Below are 23227 nucleotides of genomic sequence, written 5' to 3' on the forward strand. Positions count from 1 at the left end.
AGAATACATTTTTTGGACCCCTAGAGATTTTGGGCCCTGTGCGACTGCACGGGTTGCACGGCCCAATATCCGGCCTTGGGAATGGGATAGATTTCCAAAATGAATTAGGTTAACATTTCAGCATTTTATGTTCAAAAAGGACCAAAATGAAAATAAAACTTAAATGTAAATTAAAATCAGCAAACTTTACAAAATATATGACCTTAATGTAAACAAAATTACTTAAAACTAAATATTCAGGCCTAACATATACACCGTTCCCGTGCGCCGCGGGAAAGCTTTCTTCATCACTAGCAGAGTAGAGTATTGAACAATTAACAATTAATAATTAATTAATCTAATTAAGAAACTAAATAATGAAATTAATTAATTAATATTATATAAACCCTTACTTTCATGGCAGACAACTGAGATTCTTCCCTTCCATTTCAACTTCTGGTATGGCTACAATCTTTCTCTTGATTTAATTTTCTGTATTCGTTCTAATGAATTCATTCAACAACATCGATTCATAGGTAACTGTGTTAAATATTATACGCTAAATATATTTCTAATTTTCTTTGTTTATTTGTTTAAATTTGTTAATTTCATCCCCCCAAATATTGGTAGAGATCATTAGGCCTTATGGTTGACTTTATTTGCTTACCTTATCCAAATTTCAATTTTTTTCGCATACTGTAATAATCTTTAGGTTGTACATAGTAATTAGGTTAGATAACAACTAAGTTTTGTTACTGTGATGCTGCACTATGATTTATTTTTCTTCAATCTTATAAAATTAAAAATGTTTTTTTATCATTTATTATTTGTTTTGAGATAATTTAATGTAAGGTGCCATGTTTCATTTTAATGAAGTTTTGAATTGAATTGAGATTTAAGCATTTGAATGACAGATAATTTACTTTCTTTTAAACCATGTGTCGTTGTCGATCGAATTAAGATATTACGATTTCCATGGAATGCGACATTGAAATTCAAATTGGAACTTTATAAAAATCAAAACTTTGTTGAAGGGATTAAGTGTACATGTTGCATTGTGGTCCAAGAATATGTTGTGCATTTCACTTTAATACCTTTGTAGCTTTCAAAATGGTAACCCTTTTGATCTTGTAGCTTTATACTTTATATAATAGATAGATTTGATCAACATGTTTGAATTAATTTTGTTTTGTTCATGCATATCCACACTACTTTCTAATTTGTTCTTACATTATTCTGGTATAAAATGCAGGAGCTACTTGATTTGTCAAAGAAAGTTAATTATCTAAATGATATTATCTAGTCATTTTAATTGATTATTAATTGAATTGATTATTGTAAATTGTAAAACCAAATTTTGGCTTCAAAGATGTCTATTATAACAAAGCTAAGATGTATCACTGTGGACGTTACGGGGACTTTGATGGCTTACAAGGGAGAACTTGGTGATTATTATTGCATGGCTGCTAAGTCCGTAGGGCTTCCTTGCCCGGACTACAAACGGGTACATGACGGTTTTAAGATTGCGTATACGGAAATGGCGAAGAAACATCCGTGTTTTGGACATGCAGATAAAATGCCCAATATTGTATGGTGGAAAACTTGTGTGAAAAATTCCTTTGTTAAGGTAAAATATGCTACTCTTACATGAAAAACAGTAAGGAACGGTATTAATTAACCCGTAGTATCCCATAAGAAACAAGAATTAAAGGTAAAAGGTAAAAGATAAAAGCTAAAAGGTAAAAGGCAGAAGGTTTTCCCAGTTCGGGCTACCCGGGAGGGCAAGTAATCCGACCCCATACTCTGATGTACGCAGCCCAGCAGGATTACTCCCTTGCAGTGCAGGATTACTCCTTGGCTGTCTCCAACCCACCCCTGGCCACCACTAGATATTCGTCCTAAAATGATTCGAACGTGAGACCTCTTGCAAGGAACTCATGGACCCAACCATTGGACTATCTAGTGATGGTTAAAACAAGAATTAATGGACCAAAATAGTAATTGACAACAACTTGGTATCTTTAGTTTAAAAGTTTACTCCAATAACATTGTAAACTACGGGGATGTGCTGGAGTGGTTAGGGTCTACCTTCCAAAGTGGAGGTCATGGGTTTGAATACGCAAAGCTGAGAAAATAAAAACATAACAACCGAGTCGGGTCTGAGTCAGTCAAAGTCGATCAAAGGCAAAGTTTTTTTTTAAATTATATTTTTGTGCCGTATATCTATGTTTGAAATATTTTTGTTTTATGTTTGATGTATTTATATTTGTATGTAATATATATATATATATATATATATATATATATATATATATATATATATATATATATATATATATATATTCAGTTTATTTATTACTAAAAGTCAACGTTGGTCAATGCCCAGCTCGCTCCTCCAAGGTCCCGGCCGACTTGTTACAACGATAAATACACATAATTTTGTGCGTGTGTGATTAATTAGGTTTACCCGCAATGACTCCGGTTGCCCGCAAAGCGGGTCACCCTGGGATCAGTCGATTCGTAAAAGCGAGTCGGATACCCAGGTATAAAAAATAATAATATATTGTAGTTGATATATGAAAATGAAGCTTCATTACAGTAGGGATGAGTTGTAAAGGAGGCAAGAGTCTACTAGTTAGGTTAAAATGGTTTCGTTTTATTTGTATTTAGGCAGGATATGATTTTGATGAAGAGACATTTGAGAAAGTCTTCAGGCGCATATACTCGACATTTGGTTCATCTGCTCCTTATATAGTCTTTCCTGATTCGCAACCATTTTTAAGATGGCTTCGTTCACAAGGGGTGACTGTTGGGGTTGTTAGCAACGCTGAGTATCGGTATCCAGATGTTATTCTTCCGGCTCTTGGCTTAAATGAGGTTAGTACCATACTTTTGAAACTTGGATTTCGATCTGTTTAATATTTTTTTTTTTTTTTTTTGAAACATAATATTATAAACTAACTTTGTGAACTGAATACATGTGTCCTTAAATGTGATTTCAGTTTGTTGTTCCTAAAATGTGATTATCATTAACAACCTTACCCCACATATTATATACATCCCATATTATGTACATTATGTCTCCAATGATACTTGAATCTACAGGGTTACTCACATACCGTTAGGCCAAAGGCACTTTGGTGACAATACACAGTTGCTTTGCATTTTTGTCTTCTGAAAAAAAAAAAAATTGATGATTTAAAGGAGTAATTTTAATCCTAGCCGTAGAGTAGAAATAAGCAAATAGGTGGTTCTGGTAACAAGTTAAATTGATCCAACCAAATGGGTAGTAATTTGGTACATATTAAAAAGAAACGGGTCATGTTGAATCTTTTTAACGCATTAGCATGTCAAGGTTGATAACAAAAGTTATCTTATTTGAAATTCGAATAATAATCTGAATTTGAAAATAAAAATGATTTAGGTGGTTTCATGCATTAATAATACAGTGGACGATGTCCCTGACTTGTTAGAGATAAAACATAGTGAATTGAATAAACTAGTAATAGGGAGCGCGTGTTGCCGCGCCATCGTGTAGACATTTTTGGACAATGTCATGGAGTCTTCAAGAGTTGTTTTCCGTTGTTGGTGAAAGTTTAGGAAGAATTGTAGGGAAAAGAAGGGTAAAAATAACAAAATAAGAATTAACCGTAACGTTGTTTTGAGGAAAATTAGTTTAAAAAACTCTCGAGCCTACGGTTTTGTGCAGTCCTTTAATAAAATTTGTAGGGGAGAATGAGAGGGACAATTAAGGGAAAAAAAGGAAAAAAAGTTACTGTAGATCAGTACTACCCCTTGTGGGTACAACGGTTTATGCGCGATGTACAACTCGGTAAAGTATGCAATCTTTAGTGTAGACATTTTTTTGCCAATGTCATGAAGTATTCAAGAATTGTTTGTCGTTGTTGGCGAAAGTTTAGGTAAAATTGTAGGGAAAAAGAAGGGTAACAATAACAAAATAAGAATTAATCGTAACGTTTTTTTGAGGAAAATTAGTTTAAAAAAATAGCGCCAATGGTTTTGTGCAGTCCTTTAGTATAATTTGTAGGGGGAATGAGAGGGACAATTTAGGAAGAAAAAAAAGTTACTGTAGATCACTGCTACCCCTTGTGGGTACAACGGGTTATGCACGATGTACAACTCGGTAAAGCTTGAAATCTTGAATAGTAAGGAAATAGTACCCCAACTATAGGGATTAGTATATAGAGATAATTAGTGAACAGGTCAACATTCCCATATGTTACTCGAGAGGTTCATCCCTAGATTTTCTGTTGTACTAGAACATTGGGTGATATTTTTGATCCCCTTGAGTTTTTTAAGTCCAAATTGATCGAGTATAAATGCATTTGTCTATATGTTAAAAGCTATAAAACTTATTAACATATGTTGCTCAAGTAATGACGTGTAACTCATACGTGTGATTTAATAATTCTGTACCACTTTTTGTATGTTTGTTTACAAGAAGTAATCACCTAGATGTCAATATATCTTAAGAAGCCAAACATTTTTTTTTTCTTCAAGCAAGAGCGTTTACCATTTCTGCCCTCTTCGTGTTGGTAGGCAAAATGATTCTGTTGAGGAGCTGTCATATCATTATCCTGAAGTTATCTCTGTCGATTTCGTGTCAAGCTGGGCATGATCAAAATCTATGCTCCAGCTTGAGGGGGAGTGTAGCAGATGTATTAGAATACAGTCGGTAGATACGCATTTAATGTTAGTCGGTGCATTTAATATATTGTTGGTAGACGTTATGCATTTAGTGTGGTTAGTTGGCATTGATGTGAGTAGTTGGCTTTGTATCTATATATGCACTCTTGTAAGCACATTAGAGGATATATAGAAGTAATACACAATGTAGTCTTTTGGGTTTTACACAGTTCTTTTCTTTCAGTTCTTTACTTAGTTTTAGATCCTTGTTCTTTATTAATCTTTCGTTTATCTTAGTTTACATGGTATCAGAGCTATACCTGTGAGAGCATAGCAGAGCACCCTTGTGAGTGGTCTGTGAAGGTTTCAGAGAGTTTCGTTTATACCCTGTTAGTATAAACCGTCATCACCACCGCTGCTGCCATTTTGAAATCACCCATGAGAGTGATTTTTGCTTCCCGCTAAAGGTGGTACCTCAGTTTTGGGTATAAAGAAGGTACCTAGAGAGTACCTCCATCGGATTTCAGAGCACCCAAGAGAGTGCTTATTCTGTGATAAAAGAAGCATCCATATAGAGTGAGAATTCTCACCACTCCCGCCAATCGACTAAGAACAGCGTGAATTGCAAAAGCTAAAAAATTAATTAAATTTCTGACAACCGAAACCATCGCCACCGCTGCCTTCTATAGCCACCGCCGACCACCGCTGCCGAAGAACCACTCACCGGCGCGTGTCGGCGCGTGTCCTGCATTACGTCGTCGGTTTTTCTTCCGGTGGACTCGTCTTGAATTTCAGACCAAAAACCCGGTGAGTATTGGTCTATTTGGGTACTTTGATTTGAGTTCCGTTGGTAACAACATTTGCAAGAATCAGTGTTTGAGTTTTGAGATAATTCTGATTTGTTGGGTTTTCTTTTGTATTGGATGAGAGTTTAATCTTTATGGTTTTCTTTTGAATGATCATGCATCCGCAGAATGAAAAAGAAAAAAAAAGTAGCAACCTTTGTAGTGAGGTTTGTCCATTTTCATAAAATAAATGTACATATTCATTTTGATGGGATTACTTTCGGTGAAGAAAAGTTTGTGGAGGGCCCAATATTTATAATTTAAGGGAGGGGTATGTTTTGGTGGAAAGTGGAAACAGATAATTACTACCACCACAAATGAGTTTAAAGACTAAACTTTTTCAATTAATTGGTGTTATTGTAAAACTGAAAGTTAATTAGTCATCCTTGATTATTTGTTCGTCCCTGATCACACGAGTTTGGTTGCCCCAGGTGAGGCAAGTTTGGTTATTTGATTGTCCCTAGTGAGACGAGTTCGGTTATTTGTTCATCCCTGGTGAGATGAATCTTTGTCATCCATGGTTATTAGTCATCTATTGAATTTCCGATTGCAGGAAAACCAAACACGCGCCGCCTTCCTAGTCATCCATGGTTATTAGTCATCCTTGGCGAGATGATGTTTGTTCATCCATGTGAGATGAGTTTGATTGCCCCCCGGTGAGGCATATTTAGTTCGATCCCTGGTGAGATCGATTGGGTTAATTGTTCGTCTCTGGATAGGCTAGTTTGGTTATTTGGTAGCCCTTTGTGAGGCTAATTCGGTTCTTGAGATGTCATTTGAAGTCATCACTGCTGCAGTCCTTTGAAGCCACCACCGCCGCCGTTTGAGTTTACTTGATCCCTTGCGAGATCAATTATGAGGTCGGTCCCTGGTGAGATCGATTCAGCTATTTATTCGTCCATGTGAGACGAATTTGGTTACTCGCGTCCTTCATCGTTGTCATGGCCTCCACGTATGCCACCGTTGTCATATCCTCCATTTACACCGTCGTCGTATTCTCCCGGCCACAGTCATCAATTATATTGTCCATTTCGGTTACTTTGATTAGATCCCAAGTGAGATCTATTGAGACATGATTTGGTTGCTTCGTTTTTTTTTATCCCAAGTGAGATCGATTATCTTTGCGATTATTGAAGTCTTGGATTAGGGATTCAAAGAAGATTATGAAAAGGTGGATTATTTCTTGGTTGTTTAGTTTTGTAACAAGCTGGAGCTTGAGGGGGAGTGTTGAGGAGCTGTCATATCATTATCCTGAAGTTATCTCTGTCGATTTCGTGTCTAGCTGGGCATGATCAAAATCTATGCTCCAGCTTGAGGGGGAGTGTAGCAGATGTATTAGAATACAGTCGGTAGATACGCATTTAATGTTAGTCGGTGCATTTAATATATTGTTGGTAGACGTTATGCATTTAGTGTGGTTAGTTGGCATTGATGTGAGTAGTTGGCTTTGTATCTATATATGCACTCTTGTAAGCACATTAGAGGATATATAGAAGTAATACACAATGTAGTCTTTTGGGTTTTACACAGTTCTTTTCTTTCAGTTCTTTACTTAGTTTTAGATCCTTGTTCTTTATTAATCTTTCGTTTATCTTAGTTTACAGATTCCATACAAAAAATATGATGAAAATGATGTTGCGACTCACATTATCTTAATAGATTCAGAAGCTGATTGACAGAGAGGGTCACAGTGTGGTTTTCATAAATATAATTTCTTTATAATTTATATTACAAGCAAAATGGGTCAAAGCAAACTAGAGGTAGCATTACTGACCCATTATAGTAGGCTGATTCAAGTGATCTTTTTATACACAGCTTAGAAGGAAATCAGCTAAATGGGTCAAACTAATCGAACGTCGCTCAAAGTGATCTATAGAATGTGTAAACCTTTTGAATCTTCTTCATTCAGATATTCAATTATTATTGTTGGAATAATATAATTGATGCTATAATATCCTAGATACACTATTTTTTTTTTATTGATGTGATCTGCTTCAATCAGTACAATAAGTTTACCCATTTTGACCTTCCACCAAACTGGCCAACGTACCCAATTTGCTACTTCTATACAAAGTGACAACCCCATGTATATGAATGTTGGTGCATTAATTTCTTTATTATTGTAGAATGTGAACACTGGCATGATATTAATCTATTTTCTTGTCCTTTTGGAACTCAGGGATCTGAATATGACTTTGGTGTATTCTCGGGCCTGGTGGGAGTCGAAAAGCCCAACCCGAAAATATACGAGATAGCTTTAGAGAGAGCTGGAAATATAGCACCAGAAGAAACTTTGCACATTGGGGATAGCATGCGCAAAGACTACGCCCCAGCCAAAAGTATTGGGATGCATGCATTGTTGTTGGATAGGTTTAAAACTCCCGATGCCGAAAATTGGAAGAAATCTGGTGCTACAGTCTTGCCTGATCTCGTGGCAGCTCGAGATTGGTTGAGTGCAGAGCATTAAACTTAACTTCTTGATTAAGTATTTAGTAGAGTGTTTAACCAAGAGTTAATGGCGTTGTATACACTTATTATTCGTTTAAATACACTTCCTGTGTACTAAATTACTTGAATTGGAGAGCCTTCTCAGTAAATTTTCCTTGCAATCATCAGTGGTGTATTATGTGTAAATTTTGATCTGTTCACTTATTTATAGACAGTGCTGTAAAAAAAGGCCAAGACTGGCGTCGCAACGGTTTTACCATGCTACCATTGCAATGGACCTAAAAACGGTTAAGAACGGTCGACGCTTAAAAATCGGTCAACAACGCAAAAGAAACGGTCAATAATGGCCGAGACGGTAAAAACGGCCGAGACGATAAAAAACGGCCGATACGATCGAGTCGGGGTCGAGACGGATGATGACCAACGTTTACTTTTTAAATAAATTTTAAAAATATTCATTTCATACATAAATATTTCAAATTAAAGGCAAATATCTATGTTTACTTTGAAATATTTATGCTTGAAATACATATATAAAGTCAACGTTGGTCAACATCCGTCTCGATCATATTTTTTCCGTTGCGATGTTTTAAAGTTTTTACCGTCTCGAGCCTGTCTCGCGTCTTTTTCTGCTGATTTGAATGATATTCATCCGGTCAAAATGATGAGAATTTCATCTTTAATCTATAATATCCTTAAATATATCATCTGAAAGGACATTAGATTGATATAGGAAAGTGTAAATTGTGAAATCTTTTGTAACAAACTGATTAATCTAAATTTTGAACTTCAAAGGAACATAACTTACAGGGCCAAAAATACTAATTATTAATGAATGTTTACCAGCATTTAGTTAATAAGATTTATTTATCCTAGAAAAAGATTTCTTCAAATGTCATTAATAGATTAACTATTGCAAAAACAAGGTTTTTAAAGACAAGAAATCAAGAACTTATGATAAGTTTTTGCCACCAATGAACAAAATCATGATCCAACCATACAACTTAAAACATTATCCAAACAAGTCTATCAGCAACAAACGAAAGTCAAATCAAACCATACAGCGATCGATCACTTAAGCTTCTGCAGCAGCGGGCTGGGTGACACCATACTTGACCAACATCTTACTCAAATCATCGGGTGTGCAAACCTGGTACTTAACTTTCCCAGAAGACGACAAGAAAACTTCAGCCAGTTCAAGCTTATCAGACGTAAGACTAGTACTATCCATTGTCTTGCTAAGAACCTTAAGTGCCAGCTGTACAGCTTCTTCTCTACTGATATCATCCTTATAATCCTGTTTTAACATCGATTGTGCAGCTTGATTGTTAGCACCGATAGCAGCTGCTTTCCACCCACCATAATTACCACTCGGGTCACTCATGTAAAGCTGAAACCCGTAATTTTTATCCCACCCAGCAAATAAAAACGAGACCCCGAAAGGGCGGAGCCCACCAAATTGGGTGTAGCCTTGTTTGGTATCACATAAGGACTGAACTAGTTGCTCAACGGGCATTGGTTCTTGGTAAGAAAAGGTGTAGCGTTGTGCTTGAACACGAGCCGTGTTGATTAGGATGTTGGCATCTGACATGATACCGGCTACAGCACACGCAACATGATCATCGATTTTGTACATTTTTTCGGTTGAAGTTGAGGTTTGGAGGAGTTTTGAAGTGACTTTCTTTTCGCCGACTAAGACCACTCCATCTTTTGAGAGGATTCCAATGGCGGATCCTGCGTTTCCGATGGCTTCCATTGCGTATTCAACTTGGTAGAGACGACCTTCGGGGGAGAAAATTGTTGTTCGGCTATCATACCTTCTCGACATCTGTAATAAATATAGTGAAACAACAATGTCCAATAAAAAAAGTGCCAAAACTAGATGCAGATTTAGTAATTTATAAATTGATACAATACAAGAGCATAAGTGCAGAACTGATTAAATATGCAAATAATGAGTGGAGTCGAGAACATCAACCATTTACTTATGAATTGGTCGGAATTAGGGATGTCTTTTGTATCTTACAAGTTGACCAGGTATAAAAAGCCTTAAAAATGGGCCGCATAACCGGCCGAAAGTAGCCAAAAGTGACACTTAGAATGCATAAAACCTTCTGAAGCATTTTATTCAAAAACAGGAATATAGTTTGAAATAATAATAGATAAATAATTAATAATAGTAGTAGTAGTAATAAAAACAACTTCAGATTTGACACATTGATTATTATTATAAGTGTTTAAAACTTTAGAGAAAAGAGCTTTCCTAATCATACCAACAAGATCCAGCTCGTTTCGAAACTAATCAAAAACTAAAATGTAATGTTTTCCTAACCCACCTCTAATTATAAGTAATGTATCAGTTCAAACTTCAACGATAAATGAAGGTCTTAAGTAACAAAAACAGTTTAGGAGCTACCGGTGGAGTCCAGCATGAATGTTAAGTAATAATCCTAAACTAAAACACTTCATTTCAAATCAACACAGATGTTATCAAAGCTAATAATTTTCAGATCAGATTTAGCAGACATTATAGAAGCAAATGGTTAGAATATATTTGGATAAAAATTTTCTAAGAAGATAATGGCGAGATCATCAGTTATCAAAGCTAATAATTTTCTTATTTTATCGATACTATTTTTGGAAAAGGCAAATACTAACTTACACTATCACGAATATGTATAGTTATCCACAGATGTTAAAGCTAAAGAGAGATGCCTTAAAATTTCCATGTGTGAACCTCATTTCTAAATATCATCCACAATAAAACTTAACATATATGGACCTTATACTAGCAAATAGGTTAGCGAACCCGGTTAAGATTAGAGTAGGTAGTTGGAATGTAGGATCTTTGACTAGCAAATCCTATGAGCTTGTTGAGACCTTACGTAAAAGTAAAGTGGATATTTTGTGTGTTCAAGAAACCAGATGGAAGGGTCAAGAGGCGGTTGACATTGACGACTATAGGTTGTGGTTTTCGGGTTCCAAGGTAGCTAGAAACGGGGTAGGAGTCATTTTAGGACATCCGTATAAGGATAATATTGTGGGCGTAGGTAGGGTTAGTGATAGGATTATGTCAATAAGATTAGTTATCCAGGAAGGGACTTACATGGTCATTAGCGCTTATGCACCTCACGCTGGTTTGGGTGAAGATGAAAAAAGAAGCTTTTGGGATTCGTTAGATGAAGTCGTGAGGAGTTGCCCCGCTGACCATCGCTTACTTATTGGGGGTGACCTTAATGGTCATATAGGCACGGATTCAGAAGGATATACGGGTGTCCATGGGGGCTTTGGGTACGGAGTTCGAAATGAAGAAGGACGCTCCATTCTCGATTTCGCTGTTGCCCATGATTTGGTTGTTGCAAACTCTTTCTTCAGGAAGACGGAAGCTCAACTAGTTACTTTCCACAGTGGGGGCCATAGTACCCAGATTGACTATTTGCTGCTTCGCAAAGGGGAGCTTAGGGCTTGCAGAGACTGTAGAGTTCTGACCACCTGGACCTGTTCCACCCAACATAGATTATTGGTCATGGACCTGGCCCTGCAGAGACGGGCTACCAGGAGCGCGAGACCCGTCCAACCTAGGATCCTATGGAAGAATCTAAATGGAGTGAAAGCCGAAACTTTTAAAGCTTTGGTTTTGGAAAGAGTAGAGGCAGGAGTGGAAATTGCTACTCATGGTGACGCGGATCAGATGTGGAATAGTCTGGCTTCCACTATTAGAGATGTAGCCAAGGAAGCCTTAGGTGTGGTAGTAGGGACATCGCGAGGACACAAACCTGGTAGAGAATCATGGTGGATTAGCGATGAGGTCCAAACCAAAATCGCGCTTAAGCAACTAAGGTTTAGGGAGCTCATTACTTGCAGGGAGGGAACACTTGAGGATAGAACTAGGGCTGAAGAGAGATATAAAGAAGCCAAAAGGGAAGCTAAGAAGGCTGTTGCACGTGCAAAAGATAAAGCGTATGAAGATTTGTATAAGAAACTAGACTCTAAAGAAGGAGCTAATGATATCTACAGGATTGCAAAAGCTAGAGAGCATAGGAGGAGGGATATAGATAACATCAAGTTTATCAAAGATGAATCCGGTCACACCATTGTGAAGGAAGACGAAATAAGGAAAAGATGGGAATGGTACTTCTCATCTCTTTTCGTTGGTGGAGGACCCGGGCGCCAAGAGGACTCGCGAGACTCGGGTATAGGACAATTCCAGAACAACAGTTTCTGTAGGAGGATCAGGCATGAAGAAGTAAGATTGGCACTACGAAAGATGGGTAGAAACAAAGCTGTTGGACCAGACCAGATCCCAATAGAGGCGTGGCGGTGCCTCGGCGAGGATGGTGTTAGGTGGCTAACGTGTCTTTTCAATAAGACGTTTAGAAGCTATAAAATGCCCATAGAATGGAGACGCAGCGAGATTATACCCATCTTCAAAAATAAAGGGGATGCCCAAATCTGCGGTAGCTACAGAGGCATAAAATTACTTAGTCATACCATGAAGCTTTGGGAAAGGGTAATTGAGACTAGACTTCGACGCGAAACTACAGTTTCAGAAAACCAATTTGGTTTCATGCCAGGACGCTCCGCGATGGAGGCAATTCATATTATAAGAAGCGTTATGGAGAAGTATAGGGAAAAACAAAAGAACTTAGAGATGGCCTTCTTAGACTTAGAAAAGGCCTATGACTGTGTTCCGCGAAAGTTGATCTGGAAGACCCTTAATGTTAGAGGTATTCCAAGTAGATATATTAGAGCTATTGTGGATATGTACGAAGGGGCGAAGTCGTGCGTTCGGACACCTGTGGGAAACACAGAGTATTTTCCAATAACAGTTGGTCTGCACAAGGGATCTGCCCTTAGCCCTTTCCTTTTCGCTTTGATCCTCGACGAGCTGTCTCGAGGAATACAAGAGAACATCCCTTGGAGTCTGATTTTTGCCGATGATATTGTGCTTGTTGCGGATTCCAAAGAAGAGCTTAATAGAAGACTAGAACAATGGAGGGAGGCCTTAGAACAAAATGGCCTACGAATCAGCAGGCAAAAGACGGAATATCTTAGGTGTGATTTCGGTAGGGTTGAAGATGAACAAAATTCTGGAGTAAATATCAGCATTGGAGACCAGATCTTGCATCCACAAGATTCGTTTAGATATCTAGGCTCGGTCCTCCACAAATCGGGGAGGATAGACGATGATGTGACCCATCGTATTAAGGTAGGTTGGTTGAAGTGGAGGGCAGCGAAAGGGGTATTATGCGACAAGAAGATACCACTCAAATTGAAAGGGAAATTCCTCAAGGTGGCAATCAGACCCGCCATGTTGTACGGATCAGAATGTTGGCCTATGACGAAGGCCCAAGAGAGAAGGATGGAGGTGGCAGAAATGAGGATGCTTAGGTGGACGTGTGGTAAAACCATGCTAGATATGATCCCAAATGGTGTGTTTAGGGAAAAACTTGGAATCAGTAGCATCATCGACAAGCTAAGAGAAGAACGACTTCGTCGGTTTGGGCATGTGATGAGACGACCACGTATTGCCCCGGTTAGGAGAGTTGAGGCACTCACGGTCGATGGTGTAAGGAGAAGGGGTAGACCTACTCGTAGGTGGATGGATAGACTAAGACTCGACATGAGGGAGCTTTCGTTGACCGAGGACATGACTTCTGATAGGGATGCGTGGAGGGCTAGAATAAGAATAGTCGAGTAGGATTACTTTCTTTTATGTATTATTATTATTATTATTATTATTATTATTATTATTATTATTATTATTATTATTATTATTATTATTATTATTATTATTTCCTATTTGTACTATAATTAGGATTAGGATTATTTTTAGTTGTTTTATTACTGTTATTATTCTTACTATTACTATTATTAGTATTACTATTGTTATTATTATTATTATTATTTGTTTCACTATTAATTATTAGTGTATTAGTATTTGTTTTACAAATATATATTACTATTAATATTTATATGAACTATTATTATTACTATTATTTGTATTACTATTACTATCGTTTTTATTAGTTTTATGTACTATTATTATTATCATTAAATGAGTATGTTTTCGGTATCTTTGGTTTTGGATGTATGCATGCTTGCTGGGTTGTTTGTACGTATGCACGTAGGTCCATGTATGTTTGTATGCATGCATGCTTGCATGCATGTATGTAGGTTTTGTAATGAAAGTATGATGTAGTTACACACGTTTTTGTATGTTTGTTTTTTATGTATGTTTATATGTTGTTAGGTATGTATGTATGCATGTTTTTACTTGTCTGTAGGTGTGGTATATTCACTCATGTATGTATGTTTTGCTATTAGGTTTATGTAGGACTGGGTGTTTTTGCTATGTATGTATGGTTGTTTGTGTGGCTTTATACGTAGGTTGTTCCTTTCTTGTACGTAGGTATGTCTCATGTATGTACGTAGGTATGTCTGGTGTATGGTTGTATGTAGGTTTATGTATGTGTGTATGTATGTACGTATGTATGCATGTATGTATGATCAGGTGATTCACATCGCTCGGTGCATCTTGGGACCATTATGGCTGAGGACGACTTCCCTTGCTCTAGAGCTTGGTTGGTTTCTTTTAGTTGGGTGGTTTCGGGGGTGTCTACCGTAAAGGTGCATGAGTGGTTTTTGGTTTGCTAAGGGTGGTTGGCTCTTTGCTTGCGCAACAACTTCCACCCAGCATGCCCTCGAGTTGCTGTCCACAAGGTCTTTTGGCTATTTTTATTGAGGCAACGACAAGCGCCGTTTTAGTGGCGTCTTGACTGCCGCTCAGAGCCTAAATTGATTTCTCATGCGTGCTTTAAACCCATGAAAATTTGATTCTACCATTTTCATGGCGTCTCCCTTTTTTTTTTTTTTTTTTTTTTTTTTTTTTTTATGTATCTATATTTTTATTTATTTATTTTTATGTATCTATATTTTTATTTATTTATTTATTTATTTTTTTAACTTATCTCTTAAAAAAAAAAAAAAATTTCTTTTTAGCCGGAGGTCCTCACGGAAGCAATCTCTCTACCCTGGAGTAAAGAGGGGGATGAATTTCCCTTTCCTATGGGTGGAGAATTCCTTTTCTCGACTCGTGGTAAAGGAAACGACTTCTCTTCTAGTTTAGGGTAGAGGAAGGATTGTCTACATCTTACCTCCTCCATACCCCGCAGGCGCGGGATTGGGTTTTGTTGTTGTTGTATATGGACCTTATACATTGTCCATCATTTGATGGACTTAGGGATGTATCATTGAATTCAGAATCCACTATCTTACATAGAAGCATTTTATTCGGTAAGAGATAGAGATAGTACCATATTTGTCAAGTCAAAATAATATCCGGTAGACTACTAAACTATTTCACACTAGTGGAAAAAACTCATAGACAACTCATGTCTCCTAAGGTGTTCCATCTGTTGCACAACATTTTGTTTTCAAATATTTCCAAATCAAATGCACCTCAATATCATCACTAAGGGTGTGTCTATTTACCTCTTAATTTAATGGTTCAACGCTGAATGCTGAACCATTTAGCATGCAACGAGTTTGTTTCTGAAGTCTGAATGACATATGGTGTTGAACGGTTCAGGATTCAGTGCTGAACCATTCAGAGATAGAATTCTCTCTTAACCATTAATCACCTAAATTTTATGTGATATTCTCTTTAAGTTTATCAAGAACACTTATTAAACAACTATATTATAGTTTCTTTTCATGTCAAGGTCAGAAGGTAATTTTACATCATTCACATTATTCATCCAAAATGATTATCAAACAGGTTATTTTCATTCAGAAGTAACTTCAACTTCATTTAGAACCTTTGAATCATTCAGATTATGAACCATTCAACACTTAATCATTCAGTTTTATCAAACGCACATTAAGTCTAAATCCTTCCCAAACATAAAAGGCTTATAATATGAATAAAATAGACCAAAAACACGTAACCATCTCAAGCTCCTATGAATTAAATAACTCCTCAAATAACATTCATAAATTATTTTTGGTTCACAAGTTAATTCAGACAACATGACTAATTTTACAAGCAATCACAAATCCCATTATACCATTATATTATAATTGCTTACTAAAAAGTGTTTACTAACTTCTAATGACATCTTATCATATACTTCATTTGTAAAAACACAATAACGAAACATAATCAACCAGTCATAATTATAATAAATTATAAATATACTTCCAATCAACCAAACAGATACAAAATTAGGGTTTTGATTCAAATTCCCCAAAGCAGCAAATAACCTAATCAAAATACGAGCCCTAAGAGGTGAAGCATAATCAACCACATTAAACAAATAAACTAATCATTTTTTTTTTTTTTTTAGCATAGAGTAGATACACATTCCTAATTATAATCTACAAACTCTATAATCAACAATGAAATTATACATAAAATTTATTATATTGATCAGACACTACATATACATATACACAAAAATCGATATAGATATAGATGCAGATATCAATACACTACATAAATTAACAACTGACCTTAACGTGGATCTGCAAAGCTGAAGTGAGCTAATTGTTGAAGTGCGTTTTTTATACTTCGGATGTAGTTTTATTGTTCCTCAAGTTTTCTTCTTTCAATTCCTTTTGGAGTTTGGTGGAATTGCATAAACTACCCTCAAGTTATATATATATATATATATATATATATATATATATATATATATATATATATATATATATATATATATATATATATATATATATATTGTTATAATAATAATAATAATATAGATATGGATAGTCAATTTTGGTGTATACATATAGTCAATTTTGGTACACAAAGTATGTATTTTTATATTGAGATTTTAGGCTATAAATACTCATGAATGCAAGCATTAAACTTGCACCATTTCTCACACTTACAAAGTGTTTCTTTCTTTCTCTCCATTATCATCTTTGTTCTTACACTTCATTATTAGTATTCTAAATCAAGAATCAAATCACTAAAGGTAGTTATAAGCCTACTGAATTATAACATCAAGAATCAAACCACTAAAGGTAGTTATAAGCCTACTGAATTATAACATCAAGAATCAAACCACTAAAGGTAGTTATAAGCCTACTGAATTATAACACGTTATCAGCACGATAATCTTAATACTAAATATGGTTGGCTCTGCCACCAAAATGATATATGGTCGGTTATACCACCAAAATGATATATGGTCGGTTATACCACCAGAATGATATATGGTCGGTTATACCACCAGAATGATATAGGTCGGTTATACCACCTGAAAAAATATATGGTCGACACTGTCGCCAAATTTTCATTTATGTTTACTAATATTTATATTTTTGTTATATAACATTTATTTATGATTGCTTACACATGGTCGACACTGTCACCTACTTATCATTTATGTTATATTAAATTTATGTTTAATGTTTATATACTTATGAATATAAATTGACTCTAATTTATCATGATGTTTGTTTTAATTTTTGATAATAGAAAATGTCGAATCTGGAAAAGCTTAAATTTACTCCTTTAGAATCAACTGGAAACAACTACATGCCATGGGTTATAAAAGTAAAAATGCATCTTAAATCAATGGGCATTCTTGAAACCATAAATGAAAACAACACTTGTTCTGAAAAAGAACAAGCTACGGCATGTTGCTTTATTCATCAACATATTGATGAATGCTTACAAAATAATTATGTGACTGTAGAAGATCCCCATGTTTTATGGGAAGGTCTCAAAAGCAGATTCAATAATCAAAGAGAAATTTTACTTCCAGCTGCAATGGAACAATGGAGAACATTAAGGTTCCAAGACTTTAAGAAAGTAAATGAATACAGCTCAGCTCTGTATAATACATGTTCACAACTTAAATTCTGTGGACATGAAATTAGTGATGCAGACATGATGGAGAAAACTTTCTCCACAATGAATGCTGCAAACATCACAGTGCAAAGAAATTTGAGAATGCTAAAGTTCAAAACATATCCTGAACTTAATTCATATCTCTTAGTTGCAGAGCAAAATGATGAGCTATTAATGAAAAATCAGCAATCCCGTCCTACTGGTACACTTGCAATCCCTGAAGCAAATACTACAAATAATTATAAACAGGGACAAGGACGCGGGCAAGGTCGTGGTTATAATAACCATCACCATCATCATGCCAAAAGCCATAACTATGGTAGAAACCATCCTTATGGTAATGGTAATGGGCGTGGACGTGGTCGTGGTCGTGGCCGTGGTGGTCAAAGAAATAGTAATCCACGAAAATATAAATATCAACCACAAAACAAGCCCATTAAACAAGATGTTGAAGAAAATTCTTCTAAAAATTCTGAAGAATCTTGCTACAGATGTGGTAGAATGGGCCACTGGACTAATACTTGCCGAACATCTAAACATCTTGTTAAGATGTATCAGGATTCGCTGAAAGGTAAAGAAAAGGAAGTAAATTTTGTGGATAATATTGATCCAACAGTCACTGAGAAACCATCTGATTTATATGAAGATTTCTTGAATGTTTAAGTTGTGTGTCTTTTGAAAAATAAACGATTTAATATCGTCTGTCTTTGTCATTATGTTTGCTAAATGTTTCAGTACTATCTATTTGCGTTTAAAATATTGTGTAATATTAATGTACTCACTATTTATTTCTTATATATGAAGTTCAATATGAATTTTGCTGGAATACAACATCAATCAAGTGGTGGAGATCTCTGTATAGCAGACAGTGGAACTACACACACTATACTTAAATCCGAGAAATATTTTATTGATCTAAAACCAACGGAAGGAACTATACATACAATATCAGGACCTGCTAACTTGATAAAAGGGATAGGAAAGGCAAATTTCATACTACCAAATGGTACAAAATTTTTAATAAATGATGCCTTATTTTCTCCCAAGTCAAGCAGAAATTTATTGAGTTTCTCCGACATATACCTTAACGGGTATGATTATCAGTCAGTGACAACAGAAAATGAGAAATATTTAAGTATCACTGACAAGAGTCATGTGGTTGAAAAACTGCCAAGACTTAGTTCTGGATTACATTATACACATATAAATGTACCAGAAATACATATGGTAGTTAACGAAAAATATATTGATCCTGGTGTATTCAGTTTATGGCATAACAGATTAGGCCATCCAGGATCAACAATGATGAAAAGGATTATTGAATGTACTCATGGACATCCACTAAAGGATAGAAAAATCCATCATGATACAATGGTTCCATGTACATCTTGCTCTCTTGGAAAATTGATAACTAGACCCTCACCACTTAAGGTTGAGAAAGAATCACCAATGTTTCTTGAAAGAATTCAAGGTGATATATGTGGACCAATTCATCCACCATGTGGACCATTTAGATATTTCATGGTTCTAATAGACGCATCTAGCAGATGGTCTCATGTTTGTCTGTTATCAAGCCGTAATGTGGCATTTGCAAAATTTCTTGCCCAAATTATTAAATTGAGAGCTCATTTTCCTGATTACACCATTAAAAGGGTGAGACTTGATAATGCTGGTGAATTTACATCTCAAGCATTTAATGACTATTGCATGTCTATAGGAATTGTTGTTGAACATTCTGTTGCTCATGTGCATACACAAAATGGTTTAGCCGAGTCATTGATTAAACGTTTACAGTTAATCGCTAGACCATTGATAATGAGAACAAAACTCCCTGTATCTATATGGGGTCATGCAATTTTACATGCTGCTGCATTGATTCGCATCAGACCAAGTGCAAGTCATAAATATTCCCCCCTACAACTTGCTTTTGGTCAAGAGCCAAATATTTCCCATCTTAGAACATTTGGTTGTGCAGTGTATGTTCCAATTGCGACACCACAACGTACAAAAATGGGTCCTCAAAGGAGGTTGGGAATATATGTTGGATATGAAACATCTTCAATATTAAGGTATATTGAACCTATGACAGGTGACGTTTTTACAGCACGTTTTGCTGATTGTCATTTTAATGAAACATTGTTCCCTAGATTAGGGGGAGAAATGAAAAATAAAGAAAATGATGTTTCATGGTGTGAACCTCAATTAAAGTATCTTGATCCTCGCACAAAAGAATGCGAGACAGAAGTTCAAAAGATAATGCATATACAAGAACTTGCAAATCAATTGCCTGATGCATTTACAGATACAAAAACGGTGACAAAATCATATATACCAGCAGTAAATACTCCAGCTCGAATTGAAATTCCAAAAGCTGGCAATAACGTCACTCATGAATCTTTGCCACGTCAGAAACGTGGAAGACCAATCGGTTCAAAGGATAAAAATCCTCGAAAAAGAAAATCAGCTGATAATGAAGTAAAAGAAAGTGTTCAAGAAGAACCACAAATAAGTACTCCTACTGCAGAGGAGATTGATGATGTCAATACAGAAATTGCAATCAATTATGCATATTCAAAAATATTATGGAACCGAAATGAAATGAAAAATCTTGATGAGAAATTTTCATTTAATGTTGCATATGACATCATGAATAATGATGATGATCCAGAACCAACATCTATGGTTGAATGTCAAAATAGACATGATTGGGCTCAATGGAAAGAAGCAATACGAGCTGAATTAGAATCACTCAATAAAAGAAAAGTTTTCGGATCCATCATTCTCACTCCTAAAGATGTGAAACCTGTAGGATACAGATGGATTTTTGTCCGAAAAAGAAATGAGAAAAATGAAGTTACAAGGTATAAAGCTAGACTTGTAGCTCAAGGTTTTTCTCAAAGACCGGGAATTGATTATGAAGAAACTTATTCTCCTGTTATGGATGCAATTACTTTTAGGTACTTAATCAGTCTGGCAGTTTCTAAAAATTTAGAAATGCATCTCATGGATGTTGTGACTGCTTATCTATATGGATCACTTGATAGTGATATATATATGAAGTTACCTGAAGGATTTAAGGTACCAGAAGCATCAAATGCAAAACCCAAAGAAATGTATTCGATTAAATTACAAAGATCTTTATATGGGTTAAAACAATCGGGACGTATGTGGTATAACCGATTAAGTGATTACTTGATAAGCAAAGGGTATACAAATAACCTTACTTGCCCTTGTGTTTTCATTAAGAAAACAACATCCGGATATGTGATCATAGCTGTTTATGTTGATGATCTTAACATCATAGGTACAAATAAAGAGATCTATGAAGCCATTCAACTTCTAAAGAAAGAATTTGAAATGAAAGATCTCGGAAAAACCAAGTATTGCCTTGGTTTACAAATTGAGCATATGCCTAATGGTTTACTTGTACATCAAACAACATATACTGAAAAGATTTTGAAACGTTTCAATATGGACAAGGCAAAACCATTAAGTACTCCTATGGTTGTTAGATCACTCAATGTTGAAGCTGATCCATTTCGTCCATGTGAAGATCAAGAAGACATTCTTGGACCAGAAGTACCATATCTTAGTGCAATTGGAGCTCTTATGTATCTTACAAATTGTACAAGACCTGACATTTCTTTTGCAGTTAATTTGTTGGCAAGGTTCAGCTCTGCTCCTACCAAAAGACACTGGAATGGGATCAAACACATATTTTGATACCTTCGAGGAACTACTGATTTAGGATTATTTTATTCTAACGAATCAAAACAAGATTTGGTTGGTTATGCAGATGCAGGTTATTTATCTGATCCACATAAAGCTAAATCTCAAACTGGATATGTATTCCTAAATGGAGGTACTGCAATATCATGGCGTTCTCAAAAACAAACACTTGTTGCTACATCGTCAAATCATGCCGAAGTGATTGCATTACATGAAGCTACTCGAGAATGTTTTTGGTTGAGATCAATGACACAACTCATTACTGATTCTTGTGGACTAGAACGCGATAAAAGTCCAACAACTATCTATGAAGATAATGCAGCTTGCATAGCACAGATGAAAGAAGGGTATATCAAAAGTGACCGAACAAAACACATACCACCTAGATTCTTCTCATACACTCAAAATCTCATTAAGGACAACCAGATTGAAATGAGATATGTGCAATCTAGCAAAAACTCTGCTGATCTTTTCACGAAAGCACTTCCAACTGCTATTTTCAGAACACACGTTCATAACATTGGCATGAGACATGTTCAAAAGATGTAACAGCTGAAGCGATGTCTACTTGAGGGGGAGTCAACTCCATGCTGCACTCTTTTTCCCTTAGCTAAAGTTTTTTCCCACTGGGTTTTCTTTAGCAAGGTTTTTAACGAGGCAGTAATTTATAGTTGATCTTCAACAAAATAAAATTGCTATCCAAGGGGGAGTGTTATAATAATAATAATAATATAGATATGGATAGTCAATTTTGGTGTATACATATAGTCAATTTTGGTACACAAAGTATGTATTTTTATATTGAGATTTTAGGCTATAAATACTCATGAATGCAAGCATTAAACTTGCACCATTTCTCACACTTACAAAGTGTTTCTTTCTTTCTCTCCATTATCATCTTTGTTCTTACACTTCATTATTAGTATTCTAAATCAAGAATCAAATCACTAAAGGTAGTTATAAGCCTACTGAATTATAACATCAAGAATCAAACCACTAAAGGTAGTTATAAGCCTACTGAATTATAACATCAAGAATCAAACCACTAAAGGTAGTTATAAGCCTACTGAATTATAACATATATATATATATATATATATATATATATATATATATATATATATATATATATATATATATATATATATATATATATATATAAATATAAGTGTTGTGGATTCTAAGAGTTGACCGTTAAAGCATAATTGGATTTGGATCCTTCACTGGAGCTAACTTATGTCCCGAAAGATCCAAAGCCCAATTTAAAGCCCAAAACCAAGACCATGTTATATAATCTTTGTTTTTTAACGAATTAATAACAATCAAGGTTGCAAAAATCGGAAAAATCGCTCGAGTTCTCGCTGAGAAATCGTTTTGGAGTTGCTGCCGAGTTCTCGTTTTGAAGTCGGCCAAAAATCGGTCAACGACCGATAAATGGAGTTTCTCAGCCAAAAATCGGTCAAATATCGGTCAATTCGATCAAATCTCGGTCAAATCTTTGTCAAATCTCGACTATCATAAAAATTATCCCAAAAGTCAACGAAAGTCAACCGCCGAGAACTCCCCGAGTTCTCCGAGAACTCCCAGAAATGGTCCTGCCGAGAACTCCCCGAGTTCTGATTTCTTCAACCTTGATAACAATACACGTTTAAAAAATATAATCGGGAAAATGTCCATTCAGTTTGCAAGGCGGCCTTGTGACTTTGCGAAACAA

The 23227-nt window shown here is 35.7% G+C and overlaps 3 protein-coding genes across 4 annotated transcripts; 2 read left to right on the top strand and 1 right to left on the bottom strand.

Annotated features, from left to right (window-relative positions):
• The first annotated feature begins 248 nt into the window (after positions 1 to 248).
• LOC139882529 (uncharacterized) lies at positions 249 to 8084 on the top strand. 2 transcript variants are annotated; one of them, XM_071866834.1, is made up of 4 exons: positions 249 to 438; positions 1232 to 1606; positions 2650 to 2856; positions 7651 to 8084. In XM_071866834.1, the coding sequence occupies exons 2-4, from the start codon at positions 1349 to 1351 to the stop codon at positions 7936 to 7938; spliced, it is 753 nt and encodes a 250-aa protein (XP_071722935.1). In that variant the 5' UTR covers positions 249 to 438; positions 1232 to 1348; the 3' UTR covers positions 7939 to 8084. The 2 variants fall into 2 exon arrangements, with proteins under 2 accessions (XP_071722935.1, XP_071722940.1); XM_071866839.1 differs by having other exon boundaries at positions 1349 to 1606.
• Positions 8085 to 8798: 714 nt separating this feature from the next.
• On the bottom strand, positions 8799 to 16544 carry LOC139882545 (proteasome subunit alpha type-4-like). Its single transcript, XM_071866848.1, has 2 exons — positions 16434 to 16544; positions 8799 to 9747 (listed from the first exon to the last, which is right to left on the bottom strand). Exon 2 carries the CDS (start codon positions 9745 to 9747, stop codon positions 8995 to 8997), a length of 753 nt encoding a protein of 250 aa, XP_071722949.1. The 5' UTR covers positions 16434 to 16544; the 3' UTR covers positions 8799 to 8994.
• LOC139845860 (uncharacterized) lies at positions 10696 to 12602 on the top strand. The gene is made up of 2 exons (XM_071835931.1): positions 10696 to 12429; positions 12549 to 12602. Exons 1-2 carry the CDS (start codon positions 10696 to 10698, stop codon positions 12600 to 12602), a joined length of 1788 nt encoding a protein of 595 aa, XP_071692032.1.
• Positions 16545 to 23227: the final 6683 nt, after the last annotated feature.

This window comes from Rutidosis leptorrhynchoides, chromosome 1 (genome assembly GCF_046630445.1).
Source record: "Rutidosis leptorrhynchoides isolate AG116_Rl617_1_P2 chromosome 1, CSIRO_AGI_Rlap_v1, whole genome shotgun sequence".
Classification (NCBI taxonomy): Eukaryota; Viridiplantae; Streptophyta; class Magnoliopsida; order Asterales; family Asteraceae; genus Rutidosis; species Rutidosis leptorrhynchoides.

Excerpts from the sequence above, each read along its gene's own strand:
- LOC139882529 (XM_071866834.1), top strand. The coding sequence starts at position 1,349 with ATGTCTATTATAACAAAGCTAAGATGTATCACTGTGGACGTTACGGGG. Across the intron at positions 1,607-2,649 it reads TGAAAAATTCCTTTGTTAAG|GCAGGATATGATTTTGATGA; the intron begins GTAAAATATGCT and ends ATTTGTATTTAG. Across the intron at positions 2,857-7,650 it reads CGGCTCTTGGCTTAAATGAG|GGATCTGAATATGACTTTGG; the intron begins GTTAGTACCATA and ends TTTGGAACTCAG.
- LOC139882545 (XM_071866848.1), bottom strand. The coding sequence starts at position 9,747 with ATGTCGAGAAGGTATGATAGCCGAACAACAATTTTCTCCCCCGAAGGT.
- LOC139845860 (XM_071835931.1), top strand. The coding sequence starts at position 10,696 with ATGGACCTTATACTAGCAAATAGGTTAGCGAACCCGGTTAAGATTAGA. Across the intron at positions 12,430-12,548 it reads CCATGAAGCTTTGGGAAAGG|GGAAAAACAAAAGAACTTAG; the intron begins GTAATTGAGACT and ends GGAGAAGTATAG.